This window comes from Cryptomeria japonica, chromosome 3 (genome assembly GCF_030272615.1).
Source record: "Cryptomeria japonica chromosome 3, Sugi_1.0, whole genome shotgun sequence".
NCBI lineage: Eukaryota > Viridiplantae > Streptophyta > Pinopsida > Cupressales > Cupressaceae > Cryptomeria > Cryptomeria japonica.
Genome location: NC_081407.1, coordinates 501250762 through 501276981, shown reverse-complemented (window position 1 = coordinate 501276981; position 26220 = coordinate 501250762). Strand labels below are relative to the sequence as shown.

At 37.0% G+C, this 26220-nt stretch overlaps 1 protein-coding gene across 2 annotated transcripts in view; it reads left to right on the top strand.

Annotated features, from left to right (window-relative positions):
* Positions 1 to 26220, top strand: part of LOC131067463 (protein EARLY STARVATION 1, chloroplastic) — a 193259-nt gene that overhangs the window by 134318 nt on the left and 32721 nt on the right. For both annotated transcript variants that reach the window (XM_058002488.2, XM_058002486.2), the window contains exons 8-9: positions 4699 to 4820; positions 10500 to 10539. In XM_058002488.2, the coding sequence (XP_057858471.1) occupies positions 4699 to 4820; positions 10500 to 10539 (162 nt within the window). The remainder of the gene's footprint in view (positions 1 to 4698; positions 4821 to 10499; positions 10540 to 26220) is intronic.

Genomic DNA, 26220 nt, shown 5'->3' with positions numbered 1-26220 from the left:
GTGATTAGTAGATCATCAACATAAAGAATAAGAATTAATAATTCACCATTGATTACCTTGTAGTAGAGATTTGGATCTGCTTCATTCTTGAAAAACCCTAATTCCAAGAGATAGTGATCAATTCTTTCATACCATGCTCTAGGGGCCTGTTTCAGTCCATAAAGAGCTTTCTTTAATCTGTAGACATGTGATTCAACCTTATGAATCACAAAACCTTCAGGTTGCTCCAAATAAACTTCTTCTTCGATCTTACCATTCAGAAAAGCAGTCTTGACATCCATTTGATGGACTTTCCATCCTTTAGATGCTGCAATAGCCAAAACTGCTCGGACAGAAGTGTATTTGGCAACAAGAGCAAATGTCTCTTCATAGTCAATACCTTCTTTCTGTGAGAAACCTTTGGCAACAAACCTTGCTTTGTACTTCTCAATGCTGCCATTCGCTGCATGTTTGATTTTGAAGAGCCATTTAGAAGATACCACAGATTTGTCTTTAGGCCTAGGCACAATATCCTAGACGTCATTTCTCGGAATTGACTGATACTCTTCTGACATAGCATATTTCCAAACTTGATGCTTGAGCGCATCTCCAACACAGGAAGGTTCTACATCAATGATCTCACTCATCAAGGCAGTATAACTGGAAAATAGGTTAGGTCTCTTACTTTCTCTGAAGGTCCCCTTTGGAGCAGCATAATTTTCAGCTTCTTGAAGCATCTTTTTAGCCCAAAGTGGTCTCTTCCTAGTTTTGGGATAATTTTCTTCGAAAGGTAAGCCTTGAGCTTCATGCTCAACATCTTTAGGGGTCTCCCTCTGAATCTCAGGGGTGGAATCCTCATCCAAGCTTGTAGGAGGATCTTGGTGTTCTAATTCATTAGAGCTTTTGGACCTCCTGAATGCTATGTCTTCCTCAAAGATGACATCTCTGCTTAGTTCAATTTGTCTTTGACCAGGTATGTATATTCTGTAGGCTTTAGAGGTTTCACTGTACCCAACAAATACTCCTTTCTTTCTAGAAGGTTCTAACTTTGACCTCTTTTATTTGGGGACATGAATATAGATTGGACACCCAAAGATCCGGAAATGACTTATGTCAGGTTTGTTGCCAGTAAAGGCTTCTTCAGGGGTTTTATTATCAAGAAGAGAATGAGGACATCTATTTGAATGTACACAGCTGTCCTAGATGCTTCAGCCTCAAAATGAGGTTTCTATATTTTGGTCAAACAACATAGCCCTAGCAGCTTCTACTATAGTCCTATTCTTTCTTTCAGCTACCCCATTTTGTTGTGGGTTATAAGGTACAATTAACTCCCTCTTAATCCCAGCATTTATACAATAATCTTTAAATATATCAGAAGTGTATTCCCCCCCATTGTCTGTTCTTAAGGTTATGATTTTCTTACCTGTCATATTTTCTGCAAGAGCTTTGAATTCCTTAAATTTAGATAGGATTTCTTTAGACTCTTTGTACCTCAGAAAATATATCCAGGTCTTCCTAGAATAATCATCTACAAATATTAGATAATAAAAATCCCCCTAATGAGGGTACAAACATGGGTCCACATAAATCAGAATGATCTAATTCTAATACATTTTTGGATTTACTGTTGCTAGAATAAAAAGACCCTTTAGTATTCTTTCCCAAGGCACACCCTTTGCAGGCTCCTTCAGATTTTTGACTTAGCTTGGGTAAGCCGATCACCATCTTCTCTATCTTAAGTAGGGCATGGAAATGAAGGTGCCCTAATCTTCTGTGCCAAAGTTCATTCGAATTTGGAGCCTCATGAATCAAGGCTAGAGGTGGAGTGGTGCAAAGTCTGTAGAGGCTCCCTTGTCTTACTCCAACGGTGTGGGCTTTCTTGATGGTAGAGTTCTTTGGTCAAGCAAGTACCTTTCCTTCCATAAAGGTTAATCTGTAACCCTTATCTTCAAGTGCAGAAACTGAGACAAGGTTTCTCTTTATACCAGGTACAAATAGAACTTCAGTCAGCTGTAGGGATATGCTTGACTTTAGGTTGATATTGCAGGTTCCTATTCCCATAACTGGATAATTTGAGTCATCACCAATTGTCACTTCTTCATTTGAACTTTTCACAAGTGTATCTAGGTGCTCATGAAATCTAGTGATGTGTCGAGATGCTCCGCTGTCAATCACCCATGTGTTGAAACTGGAGGTGATTTGACTAGAGAGGGCTGAGTAGAAGACTAGCTTCTCGGAATTACTCCCTTTATTAATTTCTGCCATTGAAGCTTGTTGTTTGATCCTGTCTGGACACTTCATTGCATAGTGCCCATATTGGTCACATTTGAAACATTGTACTTCAGAAATGTCTCTCTTCTTCTTTGAAGACCTCTTCCCATTTGAGTTGTTGTCCCTCTTTCTCTTAAAGTTCTTCTTCTTTCCTTTCTTGTGGGAATTCGAGTTTAGAACTTGAATGTCTTCATTACCACTGTTTTGTTTTATTCCTCTTGTGACACGCCGAGATTCCTCTTGAATGCAATCTTAGGAAATTTAGAATGAGCACTGATTCCTTGAATGATCGATTCCCATGAGGTAGGAAGTCCATTTAGGGCCATCATAGCAAGTTCTTTGTTGTCTACTAGATGTCCAATAGTGGATAGTTGATCCCTAAGCTCAGTGATCCTCAAGAAATAGGATGTAACTGTCTTTGCTTTATTCATCTTTATATGGTGTAGTTGATTCTTCAAGGTGAGAGCCCTGCTAGTGTTGTTGATTTCATAAATGTCAGCTAGGGCTTTGAACATTTGAAAAGCCGTCTCATATTTAGAAATAACTGGCACAATGTGGTCTCTTACTGAATCCACAATTATCTTAAGGGCCTTCTCCCTGTCCTTGCTCCACTGAATTTTCTCTGTATCATCAGAGGGTTCAGGAATTTCACTTTTGACATGGAAGTCAATTTTATTTTCTTTCAAAACAAGTATGATCCTGAATTTCCAAGATACAAAATTTGATGCTCCATCTAATCTATCTTCAAACCTAACTCCGGTTGCCATTAGGATTATGGGAATGTGATCTTAGTAAGAGCCTGGTGAAAGTTTATGAGATCGTTACAAAATTTTAATATGATCTTCCTTAACTTCTGTGATCAAAATAGAAGAGATGGAAATATGATTTGGAAGTTGTATTTTATCTACTATAGCGTGTTTTAAAGATGCACCACACTTATCAATTTCGGTGTGTTCATCCTTCTCAATGTAAGCATGCTATATAAGTGGATGAGGGGTTACATAGTGAAGAGATATGTCTTCCCACACATCTCTTCCCTACGTACCTCTCACCACAGGATATAAACTAGTCACCGTTTACTTACCCGATCGGAAGGAGTGCGACTTGTTTGAGAATCGCTTCACCACCTGATACCATGAACGGTGTAACCGTTGGTCAAACGCGATAAGTTAACTTTGGTTTCATTTATCATTAGTTAACGCTAACATATTAGTATATGTAATCAAATTAATATATATATATCGGAAGCATGAAATAGTACGACCGACGTTACAAAAGTAACACTTATTGCTTGTTTAAGTTATTTAAATAGCTGTAGTGCAACTGCTCCCAAAATCGGGGAAAAAAATTGTTGCCCCTGAACCCTTGTCTCCATGTACATGCACCTCTCCCAGTCCTGGAAACATAGAGAAATGCTGCTTGATTCCTAATATTTTTTTGATTTCTCAAACTTGTAAGTTTAATAAAACAACGACATTTAAATTAAAGGTTTGCTAGTGAAACATATTTTTATGTGAGATCTATCATGCTACCTTCCATCAAACTGGTTTTTGAGGGGGCATGGAAACAAGAGAACATGAAAGGTGACGCTTGGTATCCTCAAAATACTAATAGGAAAATAGCATGAGGGGAGAGTGAGTGTTGCAGGAGGGAAGTGGGATGCAGATTGAGTGTTGGGGTTGTGTCCCTGTGAAGTTCAAGATTTATGGGATCAAATTATATATTATATTCTGTGAAACCATAGCTATAGCAGGATACTCTTAGTTGTCATGGCAGAAATTTTGTAAGTTTGCACAGTTGTATGTTTGTTAAGATTTTTGTGCTCAACATGGAATGATCTGGACCAGTGGCACTCCAAGGAATGGAGATCGCAGTCATTGAATAGACTTTTAAAATTTAAATAGAAAAAGAAAGAAAGAAGATGCACTCTACATTCTAATTTAAGATTGCAAATGAAAATGAACTTAGTAATATAGTAATGTGTTCTTTGCGAGTGACATCAATTAAACATTTTTTCCATATACATAGAAGTATATTTAAACATGTTTGTTGAAGTTTGAAATGATAAATCTACTTTTATGTAACAGTTGGGCTACTCGAACACTTTTTGTGTGGTTCAATTTTTAGTTATAACTTATAATTTATCATCATAATTAGCTTTGGAGTTTATATCAGTTGTGAAATGGCTTTCTAGGGACAATATTTGCATTTCCTAAGTGATGAGATTTAATAGAAGTAATTATCATGATATTCAAGCATTTTACATTTCCATGATTCAAGGTTGTAACGGAGCATGTTACAGGGCATTTAGTCAAGAAGCAAGGTCTTTATATCTTAATTGCAATGTCCCTAATGGAGAAACATATTTGTTTTGTTATGATATAAGCTTTGCGTACAAATAAAGTTTACAATATAGCCTAATATTTTGAGTCTCTGATTGCAATACAGGACAGATAAATGGGCAGAGACAGACTTGGGAACCAAATGGGGGGATAAGTGGGAAGAGAAGTTCTTCTCTGGCATGGGGACACGCCAAGGGGAAACATGGCATGCTACCTCAGGCGACGGACGTAAGTCAACAATACATTCAAGCCCTTAATATGATTCTGGCGGTTTTGGGGCAGGCTATTTGATTCATGAATGTGATTCAACAATCGCCCTTAAGATCTTAAAGTTCTTATGTTACTTCTGTTTCTCTGTATGCAATCTGAAACTTAATTCAAATATAGTCAGCCTATAAGCTTCTTGTCCTGTATGGTATTTCAGGTTGGACACTAGTGTACATGTCTAAGAGTTTGTGGTCTGTTTATCTACTCATATTTATCCATTTCATCATTGACAATTTAATAGTGGCCAAATTTATTTTCATTTGCATGACATCATTATTATTAGTGTACCATTTGGTGACGTACCATGAATTTTGTAGTTTTGGATTAACTTATCGTCTTGTTTTTTTTGTGGAAATGAAATATTAAAAGGCTATGAAAGATTTTGGATCCTTATAGAAGAACAAACACAAATATTTGTCATAGATTCATACAAGTTGAATGTTTTTTGTAAAAGTATGATCAATAATGAAATGACAAGAATACAATGTTAATTTCATGAATATCATAGCTGATGAATTTGAAACTAGAGATATTTGCTATTGTAAAATTTAATAGCTTTAGGATGCCAGCCATTGCAGTTTTGTTTTTTGATTGATATATTGTCGACTTGGGGTTCACTTCTTTGTGTATATCATATGACTTTCACAACTTTATAATCATAAACCCTTGAACAAGGGTGCTAGGAGAGGCAAAAATATCACCTTCGATACAGAGGAGATAACACTTCTGCCGCTGGAGAACTCAAACGAAGGGCATATTTTCCTTCTAACAATCCCAAACTTGTCGAACTACATATATCTGTTTAATTTATTTATATCTTTGATGACTGCCAACTAGTCACAGTCTAAACAGTTACAAAACATTCTTTGGAAAGCTATAAAATAGTATAGTATAAAATTTCTATATGGACATTACTTCTGCTTCCAAATAGCTTGTCTACCTTTTTATATTAGATTAGGAACAAGTTACAGAGAGGGACTGCAATAATTCAGTAGCTTTATGCTCACTGTCAAGTTTCCTCTGGTACAGTAGCTTAGTTTTCCTTATGAGAATGTTTTCAATCCTTTTCCTGAATCTTTGAACCTTGTCAGTGTCCTTTCCACACCCATAAATGATGACTTGGATCTATTTCCCACGCACTGGAAGCCTCCTTGTGCGATATGGAATTCCAGCAGTTTTCAATGAGGTAAACAATTTACTTGGAGATTTCAAACTTCTAGACAACCATCAGTTATTGTTATAGACAACTTCCTAGATCCTTATAGATGATACCTCCCTGCATAGAGAGGCCTTTGTTCTGCAAAAGCTCGATGAGATACTAATGAACAATTTCCTCACTTTCTCCTAGGAGTATCATTAGGCTTGCTTCACTAATTGTCCTTTGGGTCCCACTTCCCAAGACTCTTGGACTCCCTCTTTGATTTCTCTTACTTTCCAATGCAACACCACACATTGTAAAAATTCCACATGGAGGGCTTATATTCGGTATTTACAATTGACACTGAGAGTAACCTTATGAGAGGAGTTATGTGTCATTATCTGCCTTAAAGATAGTGAATGGTCTATAGATTCTATACCATATAGGTTTGATCTTCTTGGCTTGTCTTTGTAACTACTTTCTTCCTAAGAACAACTACACCTTCCTACTTTGAGAGGATGTTCCACGTGATACAAGTTGTGCTTTACTTTGTACTTCATTTGAGACCTTTGTACTTGCTCTCTAAGTCACCAAGTTCGGCCGAATTTCATCCTTGAAGTTCGAAATCCGCCGAACTTTAAAACATGCAATAAAAATCGTTGAAATTAGTTGAAGTTCGATTGGTCAAAAAAGTGATTTTTTTCTGTTAATATTTTTTAAATTGCAATTTAGGGTATCTTTCGGTTTTTTTTTTATAAATGAGAGGCCAACGTTTGTTGAAACACATCTTCAGTCTGCCCGGTGCCGTGAGTCTGAAAGCATATGTTTCCTATGGTTTATATTTTTATAAATATGCCATCTTTTTGTAATGATTTCAAATCTATTTATCAATGTTAAACTATTTAGGCAATTTTATACATATATTACATATATTTATAAATTTTTAAAAAAAATTACATATGGCGAATTTAATTCGAATTTTAAACATTTCAAATTTTTTCCTCATTGAACTTCATTCGAATTTCAAAGCTGTCGAACTTCGAATTTGAATTCGAACCTGGTGACTTAGCTTGCTCTTTTACCTTGGGTTTGGCAAATCCTCTCAACAAACTTCTTTGCTTTTCCTATTGGTGGCCAATTTGATGGTGTCAAAATTTACTTGTATCTTCCCACTTTGTGCTTTTGGACCTTATTCTACCCATCATGTATAAATGATATGAGAACAATTTGGATGTGTTTCCATGGTCAAATTTACATAATATTGTTCTTTTCCACCATCTATTTTCCTATCATATCTTGGAAGTTACTTACACATACTTGGGGGAACAATTTTCCTATCCATCCTTTGGGTTGAACTCTACTTCACATTCTCATCTTTGTAAGGGGAATCCCTCTTTGTTTGTCTTGGAGCATCAATGTTGCTAGATCCACTTCCAAGCTATCCCTTCACATACAAATTTTTGAAACCATCATCAATCTTGTAGTTTTGTATGGCTTTGAGGTTTGTGCACTTGGATTGTTTATTGGATCATGTTCAATAAAATTGTTTCTTAAAGAATTAAGTAGGTTAATTTGCTTCATAGCCAATGCATCTTGAAACTATCTCTTAGCTTAGTTTCTACATACATAGGGCATAGATCCATGGAGTATTCTACTTTTGGTTGTGATAGATGTGCATACTTAACTCTTTGTTCTTTTGAGAGGCATGCTTCATTGGCCCTCATTCGATAACATCATTGTTGCTACACTAAGACTAGTTTGCTTCTTTCTATTGGCATCTCTTTTGATTACCTTCTTTTATATATTCCTAGATGCTCCTTTGCAGCTTCTTCCTTTGAAGGAGACAATCACTAAAGCTACTAGAAAGGACATCTACAAGCAATACATCTAGGTCCCCTAGATTTCCCTTCTTGTGCCACTCAATCCAAAGCTTGGATTTTATGCTAAGCATTTCTTACATGTAGAAGATGGTATATTATGTAGTCTTCACTATCTTCAGCATGATTTTTCACATGGCTTTAGGTTTCCCCTTTTGGCCAACTAAGGATGTGTCCACTAGCTATGGGTTGAGACAGACCATCGTATTCCTCGCTTTGTCTTTGAATGGATTTTCCATCTTTGCTTCCTCTAGAAAGTGGAGATTGGGGAGTGTTTCATCCTCATATGCCCCATTTACTATGAGATTTAAGGGAGTTCTTATTGCCTATACATGGACTTAGGCAACACTCTCTACTTTTTTAGATATTCATTTCAGTGTAGATCCTTACATGGGATCTGTAGGGATTTTAGAGCCCCCAAGTTGATCATATCCTTCTAGTACACCAAGGAGACCAATAGCCCTAAACCACCCTTTGAATGCTACTAAATCTCTTATAGACATGAATTGACTTGTGAGACAACATCTTTTATGGCTTGTATCTCAGCATGTTTCCCCTCATCATCATGGTCCTTTATTCCTTTTGATAGTATGGTTCAACTCTTCATCAACTTAGATCTACTCCTCTTTGGTTACCCCTTGCAGCCATGGGGGCAGATGCATATTATGTGCTTTATCACTAATACAGGATTACTTCCGCCTTGGATGTTAGGTCTTCTTATCCTAGTGGGAGTAACTTGCTCAACCTTCCTGGTCTTCGATACCCCCCAATTAGCAATATTAGATCTTGTATTGATCCCTTCACAATGATTAATGATGGCACCAGTGACTTCACCAATTCTGGCCTAGATAGTGATACTCAATGATGACCCATTTTCCTCTAGATTTGCTATTTGGGTTCTTGTTTCCTCTTCTTGGATTTTTGTATTGATCTTTCAACGACTTATGTTGGTGGTTACCATTATTGTTTTGTATTTCTTTGTTTTTCTTCTCCCCTTTGTGGGGCCTTTCTTGGACTTTCTATTATAAGCTGATGTACACTTGACTCCCATAGACCTATTTTTGCTCATCTGTGGACATTAGAATAATAATATAATTTCTACCACTGCTTCCTTTTACTTGTACTCCTTTAATCACTAAAGGCTTCCACACATATATGATTTCTTGTGCTCTTCTTCTCTCTGCTCTTCCTTTTAGTTTTTCTTTATCTACATCTTCTCCATCTTCTGCAACTTCTCCTCCTTTTTGGAACTGATTTTGTCTTGAGTGAGTGAAAGTAAGCCAGTTAGTGATAAATTGGCAATAGAGGGCAGTGGCTATTTTATTATCTAGGTATTTTTTTAAAATTTCTATTTTCACTTTAAGGGGTGTTACTCATTTTTGTGTGACCCAGCCTTATCAATACTTGGGCTGCTTAGTGCTTAGATGGACTCACCATGTCTGTGATTTTTATACCATCTAGGTCCATAAATCTGCATATTAAGGTTCTCTAATTGATCCATGGGGGCAGATGTATATTATGTGCTTTATCACTAATACAGGGTTACATCAGCCTTGGATGTTAAATGTTATCCTATGAGGAGAACTTGCTCAACCGTCACAGTCTTTAGCACTCCACAATTAGCTCACAGAAATTCATGATGGCATTGGTGACTTCACCATTTGTGCCCCAAATAGTGATACTCAAATGATCACCCATTTTCCTCTATATTTGTTATTTGCAGTTCTCGTTTCCTCTTCTTGGTCTTTTGTACTGATTTCTCAACCACTTATGTCGGTGGTCACCATTGTTGTTTTGTATTCCTTTGTTTTTGTTCTCCCCTTTGTGGGGCCTTTCTTGATTTCTCTTTCTAGGACTTTCTATTATAAGTCTGTGTGCTTGTGTACATGTGGCAGTTTTTTTCTATTTGATGCCAAGTTTCTGTTTTTTTTCTCCATTTAAATTAATAAAACTTCATTTAAACTAAGAGCATCATGTTTTGAAATTTTAGAGGTTTTTCTGTGTATACATAAAGCTATCTCTATGTAATGCATGCTAATTTTCATTATTATCTTTTTAAGCCTATTTAAATGCAGAGAGGTGGAGGAGAAACAAGGAAAAACGATCAGCATTGTGAATCCATTTGTTGTTTATAGATATTAATTTGGACATGTGAGCATAAAATGGGTTTCAATATGAAATTTGAGCTTTGCCTAACTTCCACGTAGTTATGCATTGGATTTTGTTGAATATATGAAGGTTTTTCTAGCAAATCAAAACTGCCTAGAAATATTGTTTTTTTTTGCTATTATTTTGTGTACCAGCGTAATCACCTATTTAAAGTCTCAGAGTGCATGTTGTTAACACTTTATTTTCATCCTTTAGATTGACACTTAAGCAGCTAGTATTCACTCTACTATGTTTTGGAAATACCTAACACTAAATGTTTGAACTGTTGGTATTTATGAAATAGTCCTCTTTTAAAACAAAAGTATGAAGAAGCATTTGGTGTTTGTTCTGTGTATTGTGAAGTAGTAATTATGATGCACATTTTACAGTTTTGGGCATGGAATTTTCTTCACTTGTTTTAAATGCATAGTTGATGAAAATATCAGTATCTAATTTAGAATTTGATATTTTTTGCAGGTTGGTCAAGGACATGGGGAGAAGAACACTTTGGAAATGGGTACCCAATTAGTCACCTCTTTTTATATACACCTTCTTATGTCCACAGTCCATGTTCAGTCCATGTTTTTTCTCCTTCTATATTAGATGGGGTTTCATGTATATTTTGTATATGTTCAAGGTTTGATCTGCATTATGGTGGTTGTTTGATCCCACCCTTGAAACGCTGATTTGTCTCTTTCCAGCTAGACCATCCAAGTTGAACTAATCGGCTATTTGTAGGTTGTTCTGGCATACCTTGGCTCTTTCTAGTTAGACCATCCAAGGTGAACAATTTGGCTATTTGTAGGTTGTTCTGGCATACCCCAGACAGGATCTTCATTTCTCAATTTGCATCTCTTGTCCTGGCAAATGGGTTTCAGCATCATCCCATGGCTCTTTGGTGTTGTATCACATCAACAAAACACTTATGAGATATTATCAGAATTGGCAGTCCTTGAAGCCAAAGGGTGATTGAAGTTGATAGGTGCCACACATATATGAGTGAAAAAGGAGGCAAGAGGCATTAGAGGTTTGACTTCACAATCTACTTCAAGTAGAACCTCTAATATATTTGTGATAAGATATTCTGATCTTTGGTCCTATCCACTATCTGTGAGTACAGATATCTCTAAAAGAGGCACAAAAGCTAACCAGCTACATCTTCTGCAGGAGGATTAAGGTTCAGCTAGATGAATTGGAAGTGGGTTAAGGGATATTCTAATATTTAGTCCTGATCGCATCATCCAACCATAGGAGGGTAATGTTCATCTTAAGGAAAACCATTATCAACAGCTGGAGGAATTGAAGGTGATGATCAGTCCCCTAGCAGTATTAATAACAAGAGGTAAAATATAAAAGATGAAGATCAGTAAAGAAATGCATAGAGGCAAAAGTGAGAGAGTGCCCCTTCAGGATCAACAGTTTCTCCAACTCCAAGCACTCTTGGGTCAATCAAGCAGTCGTGTGTCGCAATGTTTGAATATAAGGCTACTTTTCAAAGAGAATGCGGCAAACAAACCAGACAAAGAGGGATATGGTGAGACTTTTGGCCACTTCAGATGATGCAACTGCGAGGATAGGCCTTACTTTTACCCACAAAAAGACACAATCAGACATGTATATGTTGTGCCCAGAGTTGTCAAATATGAGAATCAGATGTAACCTAGCAACTATCAAATAAAAGCCATTTCAATGGAAATGTAAAATCTCAAAAGCTAGAACAAAATCAATTATCCAAAAGGAACAATTGATGTGGTATATAAATCTTATTAAAAGGTACAGAAAAAAATGCGGTTTAAAAAAACAAATAAAAAAGTTGAAGTTGGACCTTGATAATATGAATGCAAGAATGAAGTGGTCGCAGATAAGATTTCTGATTCAGAGAAGAAAATTCACACCCAATCCTCTAGTTGATTGAACCAAGTGAGTCCAAGAAGCCCAAAAAAGTATTAGATCTGTCTACATCAAACAACACATGAAAAAGATATATAGGTTGAGTTTGACAAATGCATAGTGAACAAAAACCCAAGTTAGAAGCATTATAATAAGAGTTGAATAAAGCTAAAATTAAAACGTCCAAGGATATTGTTATATTATTGATAATAAATGTATACCAGAACTTGTGGGGGAAGATATTTTACATTTTGAATATTTTGAGGAACATGTTACATTTCATGGATGCTATTGTTGGTAGTGTGAGGAAGTAAATCAGGATGCTATTGTTGGTGGAACAACAGTGATCTCAAAATAAAACATTGCGGACAAAATTTTGAACATGATCTACAAAATCTCTGCTAATGATTTGGCAGCCAAAGGCAATGTGAACAGAATAAATCCCTCTCTAAAGGCGTCAATGATCATAAGGTAGTGTAAATCGTTTTGTGATTACAAAGGACGTGTTCTCAAGAAGGTTGAGGAACATAAAGACAACATGGACAAGTTTGACAGTTTGCCTGAAAAGTGGGATAATAGCATAATTCGGGGTTTCGTGAAACTGTTGGTTACTTTGCAGGTCAAGTTGCAAGATTCCATTAAGGAGAACTGCTCTCTCAGTTGTGGATTGTGTTTCGAATTGCATGTCAGTCATTATAACTTAGATGTAATTGTTATGTGTATATATTAGGAGTGGAACTTGCTGCTCGATCTAATAACTACTAGTACTCCTTATAGCATTGTTGTTGATGTTAGTACATTTCTAAACTGAATTGGAAATGGAAAATTGGTATACCTGCACTGAAGGACTCATTCTCCAACATCGCTCAGTTTTGAGACCCATGAGTATGATAAAGAAATAAAGCACTGAAGAAGCAATTGCAAGTGGCACATAATCGGTTTATAAAAGCTTAGACAACAGGTATGGTTTTTGCTGACTCTCTTTAGTCAATGTGTAAAGTAGGATGATGAAAAATGCACTCAACGCTGAAGATTTTTATGGTATATCAGAGCAAATTTTGAAGGTGAAGTGTCAACTTCAACAATCCCCTCAAAATGCTCTGCAATTGCAGGACTTGGTAAAATTTGTTGCTCAAGTTAAAGCTACGAGAAAAGTGTAACTCATTGTGGTTTCAGATGTACTAGTACAAGTGGTCAGCCTAACTATGTAGGTTATAAAATCTGAAATGAATCAAGCACAAGTGGCAATCTGAAATCACTCCAAGAATACACTGGATAAGATGAATTCATTGATCACTGAGACCAGGTTTACATCTCAAATGAATCAAACATAGGTAGCAATGATTAAAACCATAGTAGCAAAAATCGTTTAGGGAAAAAATCGGCAAACCAAAAGTATAAGATTTTTTGAAAAAACCGGGAAAAAAATTGGCAAAAAATGGGGAAAAAATAGGATTAAAAAAAAAACAGAAAAAATTGTAGAAAAAGAGACAAAAACTATTTTTTAAAATAACTTCAGGGCATTTCCATAGCATAGAGATATAAAGAGCAAATAAAATAGAGTTTAACCTGTGAATTGTAGAAAATAATTTTTTGTTCTTTATATTCATATTACTGATTACATAGGCAAATAATCAGTTAACTTTTTAAGAGGGCAGTCACCATATACACCAAATAGTTGTCTAAGTCAGATCAAATATTAACTAAGTCTATGAAGTAACTGAGATCACAAGTTAACAGACAAATAGTAAAAGTGAAAGCCATTTTGAAGTGATCCAAGAATTTCATTGTGATTGAGGCAAGGAGTTTTGTAGGGTTAATTCAATATTTTAGAAAGCTTATCAAATCATATTCCACAATTGCAATGCTTTTTATCATAATAACAAAAATAATTTGGGGAAAAAATAGGCAAACCAAAAAAGTATAAGATTTTTTGAAAAAATGGGTAAGAAATTGGATTTTAAAAAATCGTAAAAAATTGTAGAAAAATAAACACAAACTACTTTTTTTTTTAAACTTAAGGGCATTTCCATAGCATAGAGATATAGAGTGTAAATAAAATAGAGTTTAACCCATGAATTGTAGAAAATAGATTTTGTTGTTTATATTCATGTTGCTGGTTACATAGGCAAATATTCATTTAACTTTTGAAAAGGGCAGTCACCGAATACACCAAATAGTTGTCTAAGTCTGAGATCAAAGATTAGCTAAGTCTATGAAGTAGCTAAGATCAAAATTTATCAGACTAAGATCTAACTATTGTTAGGAATTTAGTGAAAGTGGAAGCCATTTTGAAGTGATCCAAACTTTCATTGTGATTGAGGCAATGATTTTTCTAGGGGTATTAGCTAAGTCTATGAAGTAGCTGAGATCAAAATTTATCAGACAAAGATCCAACTATTGTTAGGAATTTAGTAAAAGTGGAAGCCATTTTGAAGTGATCCAAGACTTTCATTATGATTGAGACAAGGAGTTTAACCCATGAATTGTAGAAAATAGATTTTTGTTCTTTATATTCATATTGCTGATTACATAGGCAAATATTCATTTAACTTTTTAAAAGGGCAGTCACCAAATACACCAAATAGTTGTCTAAGTCTGAGATCAAAGATTAGCTAAGTCTATGAAGTAGTTGAGATCAAAATTTATCGGACAGAGATCCAACAATCGTTAGGAACTTAGTAAAAGTGGAAGCCATTTTGAAGTGATCCAAGACTTTCATTCTGATTGAGGCAAGGAGTTTTCTAGGGGTAGTTCAATATTTGAGAAAGCTTATCAAATCATATTCCATAGTTGCAATGCTTTAGATTCCCTGATGGCAATTGGTAAGTCTTTTATATGAGATAGAATTCAACAAAAAGGCATTTGTTTAGCTGAAGTAAAAGATTAGCAAGCCACTGGTTTTGGCAATACCTAGCTTGCAACTACTATTTTAGGTAGAGACAAATTTTAATGATTGTGTATTGGAGGCTCTTTTATTACAACTATGTAAGCTTGTTTGTTGTCATTCAGGTTTATTTCGTGGAGCACTTTAGATATACTGCTCACATAATGAATTGTATGTCTTTGTTTGAGCAAAAATTAACTATATCAATTATAAATTAAAAAACATATATCTATATCTACATATATTAAATATGTCTTTGAACGTTTAGTGTTGTGGTAGAAAAACTCCATTGGTGAGGAAGCTACCAAGGTTCAAACCTCTACTAGGCCATTGAGCTCGTGGGATTTCTACCTTTGTTGGGTCGTTGAGTTCGTGGGTTTGAACAAGTGAAGTGTGGGGAATGATGAACCCCTCGAAAATGGACAAAATAACAAACTTTTTCAACGTTGATTCCACATTGACTCTGATTTTGTCTTAGACCAACCCTATTTCTAAGCAATTTAGTAGATTCACGCGTTTTTCTATGGTTTTGCAAGTTTTCACAATGATTTTTTTCACTTTTTTGCCATTTTTGGGCTTTTTAACATGATTTTAATGTGATTTAAATGCAAAAAATCTTTGAAAATTGGGTCAAAGCTTGGTCGATGATTTTTCCATGAATCGGGATTTTTTCGGGGAATATACCGGCTAGCTCCAGGATTCAGGATTAATAGGGTATAATCGTGATTTTTTGCAGACTATTGCTTCATTGATTAAAACATATGAATTCGCTTCAAAATACATGAATATGCTTCAAAATACATGAATATGATGAATTGAATAATCACCAAGGTAAGATTTACGCAGGTTACAGATGCATAGAGAGAATTATTATTACGGGCCCACTATTTTTTATGGCATAATTATCTAAATAAGTGAAGGAGATACAACTGAAAACCTCTGCTTCGACTCAAGAATTTATATCATTACTGTGCAAAGGATAGTAAGAATAAGACAATTTAAAGAAAGTTGAGGAAAAGATGACTAGATACTGAATAATCAATTCAACACAAAATGAATTGGATCATTGGCAGTGCCAGAACATGTTAACAGGAGTGCCATGATTTATTACAGCTTTGTTATGTTTTAATTTATTGAGTCTTTTAATTCGTTATTGAGTATTTATATTGTTCGCCTACCAAACTTTAGGGGATCAAAGTTATTGTTCTACTGTTGACTAATTATTGATTTATTGACTATTTATATTGATTTATTGCTGGTGAGGTTTTGATGATTTATATTGTTCTATCATATTGACTAGTTTCTTGAAGAGAGCAAGGTTGGTGGTTGTGAATGAACATTTGAATAAGTTTTTGCTACAATCCTCTTCACTCAGTCTATCTTCCCTATGTCTTTTAATGCAAATTTATGACAACACAAGGTCCAAATGATGTGCTTGTATGCACCCTCTACCATCACGCCAGCTAATTTGCACCCATTTGATGAATGAATGATCACCTCTACAACATTTGAGGCCCCAACCTCTATCATGGCCTCTTTCAAAATTTGAAATTGGAAGTTTGCATCGTTGCATTTCCTTGAACATTCAACAACTAAAAAAATAAGAGCCAACTGGACCTGTGACTGTGATGTTGATGATTGTCCATTGTCTAATATAGGTCCATCCATCCATGAGATAGAGGAATCCTCCCCTATCCAAATTTATGCCTTTTTCTTCATCATGACACTCACTTTAGAGTATTATTTATCAAGGATGGTGGTGCATAGCTTATGTTCTTCATGTGGGCAAATTATGGACCAACAATGACTGCATCTTTGAACATTTCTAGGGAGAATGTTCTCTATGAAATGGTATGGCATGGGAAACAAAACTTTCACTAATATTACTTGCAACTATCCTCGGCTTCTTACTTTCCAGTAGCCTTTCTCTTTCTTTTTGTAGAAACATTACTAGTATCACTAGCAACCATTGATAGCAAAGCAAATTGTGTAGACTTTAGAAGCATGGCATGCCCTTAGGCATTGCTTCATCCTCTATAAAAAATCTATTGATCTTTGCCTACTCAACTATGTTTATTTGTGAGCAAACCTTAACCCCCCTATTCTATAATCCCCAATAGTTGACTGTATACACTAGTGTATCCCTCTTTAAAATCTTTGCTGTAAATATGACAACCAAACTCTACTTTCCCTCAAATTTTTCCTTTTGACTTTGTTTATAGCTGTTGTAAGTTGGAGAATAGGTTTAGAGAGTTTTAAAGGGCCTTTTGCATAATGTTTCAAGAGGGTAGAAGGGTGCTCAAATTGGTTATGTGGTTGTCTTGCTTTACCCATGCCACTCTTGTATATCCTTCTTTCATTTCATGCTGAAACTCTTGTATATCTTTCTTTCATTTCATGCTCACTATAGTCACTCCTAATGTTCACTTTTTGTGAAAAATATGGAATGCAAGTGCAAACTGAAAATGGACCAAAAAAAATTAACTCTTGAAACTTTGACAAAAAAACTAATAGAAAAAATGCACTTTTTTTGTTATTGTCCTCCTAATTCGTCATTGATCCTGCACCTTGGTGCCTTGGTTTTGATTTTTGAATTTGACTAGAATCAAGAAATATTTTTCTTGTCCATCTCTATCACTACAATTTTTCGGGATTTAAAAATGTGGTTTGCAATGCACAATGGGCCTATGTTGTGTGCCCATATGACCGAGTTTGGTACAAGGGTCCACAACACAATACATTTTAAAAAATTAGTTCTATTTGAGCATTTTTTAAAAACTTTTTTTACTATGTTCCACCAAGTTTCCAAAATGCGGAAATGTGAGGATGCGATTTGGGGAAGGGACGTTTTGAGGACATTTTTGGGGGTGACAGGGGTCGGCTTAGTGATCTGTGTTGGGGAAAATAAATTTTACTAGAGGCTGGAACATTTGCTTGGACAGCTCTCCATAACTGCATTCTCATTGGAGACCGCCTATTAAAGCTTGGTTTTCATGACCCTTATACTTGCCCTCTTTGTTTGAAAAATGAGGATAGAACAACTTTTGGTGTATTGTGGCATGCCGCAAATGTGCTAGTATTTTTTTCGTGACAAGCTAGGGCTGATCGGGCCCCTCCCCTACAAATTAACTTAAATTATTTGTGGTTGGCCAAGGCACAACAAAGGTTATCTTTGGGCTAGACTGTGGATTGGGGTGCTGGCAATGATAATTTGGCACTTGTGGAAGACAAGAAACAAATTTCGTTTTGAAGATAAAAGGCCATTGATAGAGCGGCTACTAAACAAAATAGAAGTTGCCATTAATGAAATATTAGAATACTGAGTAATCTAGTATATAATTATGCTTTTCTGATGTATCGCGTAAGTAGTACCAAAATTAAAACATTTTTTGAAAAAACTGGGTTTTTGTTTTTGTTTTTTGAGCACTAGAAAAAAGGGGACATCCACTTGTCCCTGAGATGGTTGGGGGCGTCTCAGACCTCCCCAATGTGTCCTAGAGATAGCTAGCCATCCCCACTCTATCCCCGGGCTGTCCCTCTATTTTAGAAGCATTCTCGATGTCTTGGAAAATTTTGGGGATGGTCGACAAACATCCCCAAGCTGTCCCCTATCCGTAGTTTGGGGACATGGGCAAAAAACCTCGGGGACGCATCCCTGTGTATCCTTGCTGTTTAAGAGTAGGGATGACCTACTGTACCTGAGATGGTTAGGGGACTTGGCCATCCCCTATGTTCCAAGCCATTTCTTGCATGTTTGCTAATGAGTTGAGGATTAAGGGATAGCAAGGGGATGTTTTAGAGGCATCCGTCATCTATAGAATGTCCTCAGTATGTGTAAACTTGCAAAAGGCAAGGTTGCACAGGTACGGGGGTACTTGGAGACTTTGGAGACTAGTGCTGGTACTGGTACGGCTATTTTTTCAAAATAGGAGATGTGGGTACTTGGAGACGCCAATTTCTTTTATATATAATTTAATAATTTATAGAAATTCTGAAAATATAATGACATTGAACATAAAATAATAATTTAGTAATGGCTGTTGCAACATTTTAAGAAATCCTTCTGACCTGCATTTGTTTTGAGCATTGTTTTTTTTCCGTTTGTACTACATTTTGATTATTTTGTTGCCTGTGTTTTTTTTTTTTTAACATTTTAAGGTTTCCTTTTTTTTGTTTGGTTTGGAGACGATGGGAGATGGGCAGATATGTTAGCGGGAAGTCTCCTCTCTATGGAGACATTTCCAACCAAGTTTCCGGTGCGGGATACGCATCCGAGTCTCCGGTACGAGTACCTGTTGTGACCATTTCACACATCGCCCCATTAAAATGGGGACCCCCTCTTTTTGCTTTTGTTTTGCCTGTTCTTCTCTCTGCTTCTAGGATTTTGGGTGAGTGAGTTGTCTGGGCTAGGGCTAAGCCTTAGGGGTTTCTTTTGGATATTTTCAAGCCGAGTCCAGTCAAATTTTGAAAGTTATTACGCATCCTCCCGAAGATTGAGATTTTTGAAGTAAGGTGAGTCTGTCACGAAGTCGGATATGTCTCAGGTTAGGTCTAGTCAGGGTTCTTTTGGGAAAATTCAAATTTTGTCTAAGTGTTATCAGGGTTCTTTTGGGAAAATTCAAATTTTGTCTAAGTGTTAGCATTTTGAAGATAAAATTGTACATTTTTGCCTCGGTAAATTTTGATCAAATTTTGGAGGCAAGATGATGCCTGAAACAGAGAAAGTGCTCCTGTCCCTCCCTGAAGGACCATGCCACTTTTTTAAGATAACTGATTCCTGGCCTTGAAGATGACCTAATTATGCCTTGTGAAATGATTGAAGACCTAAATTGTGGATATTTTAGCTTAGAAAGGTGAAATCGCTCCTGTCCCTCTCCAGGGACCAAGGCGAAAATGTTATTTAGTGCATATTTGTCTCTGACTTTTTTAAAATTGTTTTGTGCAGGGTCTCGAGGGGAGATAATTGGACGTGACTTGATGATTTTAAGGATTTTGAAGGTTTGAAAATGATGAAATTTGAAGGATTAAGATAAATTCGCTCCTGTCCCTCCTTGAAGGACCAGGGCGAAAAACCTAAAAGACTATCTCTTTCCTCCAAATTGGGACGAATCCAGGCCAAGGTACAAGTTTGGAATGATACTTAAAGTGCTTCAGGGTGGAATGGAGTTGCAAGGACCACAAATTTCGATGACAATTGGCTAAAGCGCTCCTGTCCCTCACCAAGGGACCAGGGCGAAATCCCCACATATGCCTATTTGCCTAACATTTTGAAATGCTATTTTTTGTTTCCAAGACTCAAGAAGGAGTGGGGAATGATGTTTTATGCTTTGAAGGTAATTGGAGGTTGATGTGATCAAGAGTTTGTACAATGAATTAAAGAACGCTCCTGTCCTTCACCAAAGGACTAGGGCGATTTTTATAAAATCAACAATTTCCCTCCAAAATCACATCAAGGCAAGGTGGTGCAAGATGAGAAATGCCTTTTTAAAAATGGTGAACAAGGAATTGCTTCCAAAAATTGACAATCCTAGGCTCAAATGCAAAAATCGCTCCTGTCCTTCACTGGAGGACCAGGGCGAAAATCTTGGGAGAGCCTATTTTGCCTTGAGGAAACGAGTTAAGCATGCATAGAATGAACAATGGGGATCATTGCTTACCCCACAACATGAATTGGCAATTTAAAAGATAAAGATCAAGGACAAAAGTAGAAAATCGCTCCTGTCCCTCACCAAGGGACCAGGGCGAAAATGTCCTAAGGCACACTCCTTCTAAAGATCAAGTGAATTAAACTCAAAGTTCCAAATAACAATGCCATTTTGGACGCCAAGGATGAGGTTTTGAATGTGAAAGCAAGGAATACAAGGTTTAAAATGCAAGAGTGCTCCTGTCCCTCTCCAAGGGACCAGAGCGAGGTTATTGACATTTGTTATTTTTTACCATGCTTGGGCGTTAATATCCTCCAAATCGCATTAGATGCCAAGTTCGCTAAAAAATTCGAAATATTTTAAAATTTTTAATTAAATTGGCATTTAATAAAGGTGCATGGGTATTTAATAATTAATTTGAGCCTTAGAAAATTGATTTTTTTTATTAATTGAGGCATTTGAAATTAATTATTATTAAATTAAAATTAAAAGATAGAGCGCTTGAGGTATCATTTTAATATTTTGTCAAGTCGGCCTTCTTTTATTAATTTTTGTTTATTTTGGGTTCTATTTTACCAAGTCGGCCTATGGAAAATGAAGTGGTAAGCGCCTATATAGTAGGGGTGTTTTGAGCAATTTTAATCAATCAATCATTCATTACTTCAAGTGCGATTCGGAAGAGCAAGAAAGAAGTGCAAAAACTGGTCTAGTTGGAGCGAATTTTGTTGGAGGCTAGAGGTGGTGGAATTGATGCTTGTGAAGACTAGAGGAAGTACATTTTGCTAAAGGGAGGACTTCGATCTATCTTTCGCCTAGCAAATTCTCCTATTTTTGCATCATTTCTTAGAATTAATTCTCAAATGGAGGTATGGCGTGATCATCCTTGTCCCAATGTTGAAATTTTGAATTTTGAACTTCAAGTCTTTTTGAAATTGCATAGTTAATTAGGAAATGATAACTCAAAGATTTATCATGAAGTTTCCTAATTAAAAGCTTAAATCTTCCTTTCTACTCTATATTTCTACGTTGTAAAATATATTGCTCATTATGAAATGTTGTGTAGGTGTCAAGATGGCGACCCCAAAGGCAGGAACATCCACTAGTCGTCCAGCTCTCATGAAGGAAGATCAGAGGAATGAAGAATTGGAGACCAAGATCGTGTAAAAGTGGAGCAACATTGGAGATACCAACTTGGGAAACTTCAGTGTGAAGAAGTTTCGAGAGGTCCCTTACATTGGAAAACCATCACCTGTCGCAAAGAGAATAATTGAAAGTGGCATCATCAAGGCGTCTGGTTTCCCTCCAGCGGTCCAGTGCCATGAGCTGATGATCGAGTGTGCTCGCCATTATGACCCACAATCAAGATCAATCGTGTCCAAGGAAGGGAACACTTTGGCTTACATTTCAGAAGAGGCTATAAGTGAGGCTCTCCATCTTCCAGAACATAAAGATATGATTTACAAAAGCTTAGAAGGAGCCAAGTCCATGTATGAAGATGATCCAGACACTTGCTTGAGCATCATCAATAAGAATTGGTTACTCAAAAGTCATCCTCGCCTGAGCAAGATTCCCAACACACCACATAGGATCGACTTCCAGGAGGAATACAGAGATTTGATAACTTTACTCAATCGAGTTATAGGGGCTCCTCAAGCCTTCTATTTTGAGAAGTGGATGTTCTACTTCATCCAGGTAATAGTTCAAGGAAAAGGAACAATTCATTGGGCTAGAATTATTAGCCATTGCTTGGATGTGCAGTTAAGGAGACTAAAGCCTACCAAGTCATTCCACATGAGCTCGTACATCATATATGCCTTGATCAGGAGTTTCGAATATGCAGGACTACCTCACAGAGGAGTGATCGGAAGAGGGCCCGGGAAAGTCAGAGTTTGTGACTCTTATGTTCATTTGCATCATCCACCTGGAAGTGACTACAAGTTAGTCAATGATACCTTCACAATGAACATCACCAGGATATTGCAAGGCGGGATTCACAATCGGCTATCTCAAGATGCACAAGAGCTTGTAAAGAGGTATGGTGCTTGGTTCATCCAATTCCAAAAGTTTACATATATTAGAGTTCATGGGTGTCCTTCACCTCCCTATATGTTGCCGAGATATCCGACAGACAGGATAGTGCTACTTGAGGTGACTAGGCAGTTGGCGGCTTATGCGAAGGCATTCAGACACAGGCATGGAAATGGAATTCCTGTGCCTATCATACTAGGGAATTCAGTTGAGGTATGTCCTAATGCTCTAGCCTTGGATGATGCAGAAAGGGAGTTGGCCTTATATTCATTTTCATTCTTTGCCTTGAGGGAGAATTTTGATCCTTATGGGTATATAGAAGAGACAGTTGGTAGAAAGTACAGGCATGAATTTTAGGTAGAGGACTTTTGGATGAATCTCTCAAGTGATCTAGAAGTAAAAAGAAAGATGCATTCCAGATTGCCTTTAGATTTCATCAGGAGATGCAAAGTTTACAGAGTGGCCGATCAAGCTCAGGACAGTGGCAGACATCTCCAATCATCTTATGACCGAGAAGACAAAGCAGTGAGGATAGATTGGAACGAGCTTGAGGTTTTGGACTTAAAAGCTTTGATGGCTCCAGTTTTGTCATGTACTTGCAGATGGGTAGATGTACAACATCAAAAGTTGAGAGAACAAAACATACCAATGACTTTTACTTTGGAGGAAAGGCCAAGAGAAGGAGGAGCAAGCGCAAGTGAAGGCAATCCTCATCCTAGAAGCGCAAGTGAAGGCAATCCTCATCCCAGAAGCGCAAGTGAAGGCAATCCTCATCCTAGAGGCGCGAAGAGGAAAGAAAGACCTGAGAAAAGGGAACCCTCCAAGAAGAAGCAAGAGGCCAATCGAGATCGCTCATCCGGTACATCTTCTCGACATGAAAAAAGGACGAGTCAAGTTGTAGGACAAGAGAAGAGGGTACCTGAAGTCGAGGAATCTATGGAATCAATGGTACAGAATGATAAACACGAAGAAGGGCAGGCATCTCAACGTTCATCAAGTCAATCTCCCCAAGTCAATGAGCTACATGAAGACAAGAATGATGATGAAGTGACATCTCCTCTCCGAGAAGAAGAACCATTGCCTAAAGAGATACAAGTTAGAGAGACAAGATCTGCCATTCCAGATTGGTTGAAGGAGAGACTAACAAGGGTGATTGTGATCGAGGATGAAGATAATGTGATTGACTTAGAAAGCCTTGTACGAAATTCTCAGGAAGGAACGGAGAAAAAGAAGGCCACTAAGATGACCAAGATGATCAGAGATGAGACAGGATCCAGGAAGTTGCAGATAGCTACACCAGCAGTGGACAAGTATGAAGGTGAGATCCTTGCAGAAGAATATGATGTAGAAACATTTGAGCTTGGTCCACTCACCGCTGAGCAGGCACTGGATGAGGCAACCGATTCATTTGAAGTACTTAAAGACAAGCTTAAGGAAGAAATGGAAAAGAATAGAAAGCTTGAGAGAGAGGTCGGTGCTTGGAGAGGCTACTTTAGCCATCTCAATCAGCCTTTGGGACGTCAGGATCCAGCAGTGTCTTCTGTACAAGCACTTCCCCTTGAATCAGTTGGCGAGGCAAAAAGAGTCCAGAGCTTGGTTCAACTTATGAGCTCTTGGATTGACAAATCCCACACAATTGCCGTTGAATTTGCAACAAGAATGATGCAGACAATCCATCGAGCTATCCAGGTCCTTGAGATCATCCACAACCTAATGATAACAGTAGCCGCCTTTGCCCACACTAGAGATGTTATCATTCCTGTTCTACAAGTAATCAGGCAAACACCAAGGAAGATCCTAGCACAAGAAAAGATAATGGATGGAGGAGCTCATAATTTACTCCAGTGGTCAACTCTACTCCAGATGAAGGAAGTTCTTTTCGAAGACATCAGCACCAAATGCAATCAAGTTGAAGAAGTCATCCATCCAATTCAGGACAAGGTGTTTGAGGTGTTATGTACTATTCTTGGCAGGAGGATTGAAGTTGAGACAGATGTGGATCTTCAAGAGTTGGAAGAAAAGGTCAAGGTCATCTTTTGCAAAGATGAGAATGTTATCACAGATGAGCAAAGGGATCAAATGTTCGCTACTATGCTCCTGATTGAGAAAATCAAAGAACTCGAACCTGGATGGGATGCGGCTCTTCTCAAGGCCTTTGATCAGGTTATCCACTTGGAGGAACGAATGAGGAATCTTCCTGAGATTCCTATTGCTGAGATTGAAGGAATTGTGTCTAGATTCATTGCATATGCTAAGAAAGAGCATTGGAAAGGGAATAACGTTCTAAAAGAGAGGTTGTTGTAGATGATGTGGCACCTTAATTATCATTGGTCTATGTTTCCTAGATTTTTGTGCCAATTAAATATTTGGCTATGCATTTAATATTGTTCAATAAAAAGGGGACTTTTTGTAACAAACCCTAATTAGGGTTTAGGTGTCAAAATCTCAGCCATTGATCTTCTTTTGATCTGGGCCGTTCATTGTAATTGAGGATGCTATATATACCCTCACTCCTTTTCATTTTGAGATGGTCAGATAGTTAGAAGTTAGAAGATTAGAGCTTTTGGATAGTCAGAAAGTTATTTTGTAGCAAGATTGAGCATTGAAGAGAGAATTTCAAGCAATTGTTGTCTATTTTGGCTTTGAGATCAATAAAATATTGAAGTTATGGTGTTTTATTGCAATTCTTGTGGCTATCTTCATGGTTGTTTACTTTCTTGAATCATTCTCAGTCGAAGTAGTATTTAAGTTTGAAGGACTAAGTGTTGGGCTTGATCTTTGGCGAGATTCACGTTCCAAACCACTAGCTTCTTACTGATTGTAAGGACGCCTTGTGTGGTCAATTGGAGATATTTGGATTGCTTAAACCTTCAATCATTATTGAACTATTGATATGTACCTTCATGGTAGTGTCTATGATTCTTGATGAATTGAAGAAATCATTAGTCACCGTAGAAGATCGCATCAATTTCAGTAGAGTTGTTATTCCTTGGCAATACTGAAATTGGTAGAATCTTACCAAGTCTAGCCTACATTGAGTCATCCTTAGGATTAGATTAGAATCCATCTCTTGCAAACTCCACCTTTTGATCTTTTTGAGAACTTGTTAGTTTTAGGAAATTCTGTTCCTACAATTCGGAAACGTAAGGCCCCCTTGATGAAACAGCATTCACAACGACCACTGGTGCTTATCCACATGTAGAGACCCTACATCGAAGAACCTTGGAGTCATCCTGATTGATCCTTTTTTGCGATATCTTCAGCAATCAAAGGCTTTATTCAAGAGAGGATAAGGTTCCCTTGGGTATTTTATTCTGTGTTTGATTGTGTACAAAATACACGTCAATAGTACCCAGGGGCTGGGTACGAGTACCCATGCAACCTTGGCAAAAGGTTAAGGGATGTGTCTCCTTGTACCCTTGTTTAATGTGCATGCTTCATGTAATGTCCCCTTTTGTTGGCTGATATAAAGATATTCTTTATTTTCTTATCTCACGCCAAATAATAGAATGACCAATAAACTTCCAATTTCAATTGAATAACATTACTTGACTACCAAGCTGCACTCATGAAACCTCACAGGCTGGTAGGAAAATCAGCTCTGATACCACTGTAAAATCCCCTAAGAAATCTTCCCAAAATTTTCCCTTCTTCTCAATAATTTTGTCAAACAATTTTAGATTCACCAAAGATGGATGTTGTTCAGAATGAAAGGCTTAATGCAAGAAATAGAAATTACCATTAAACA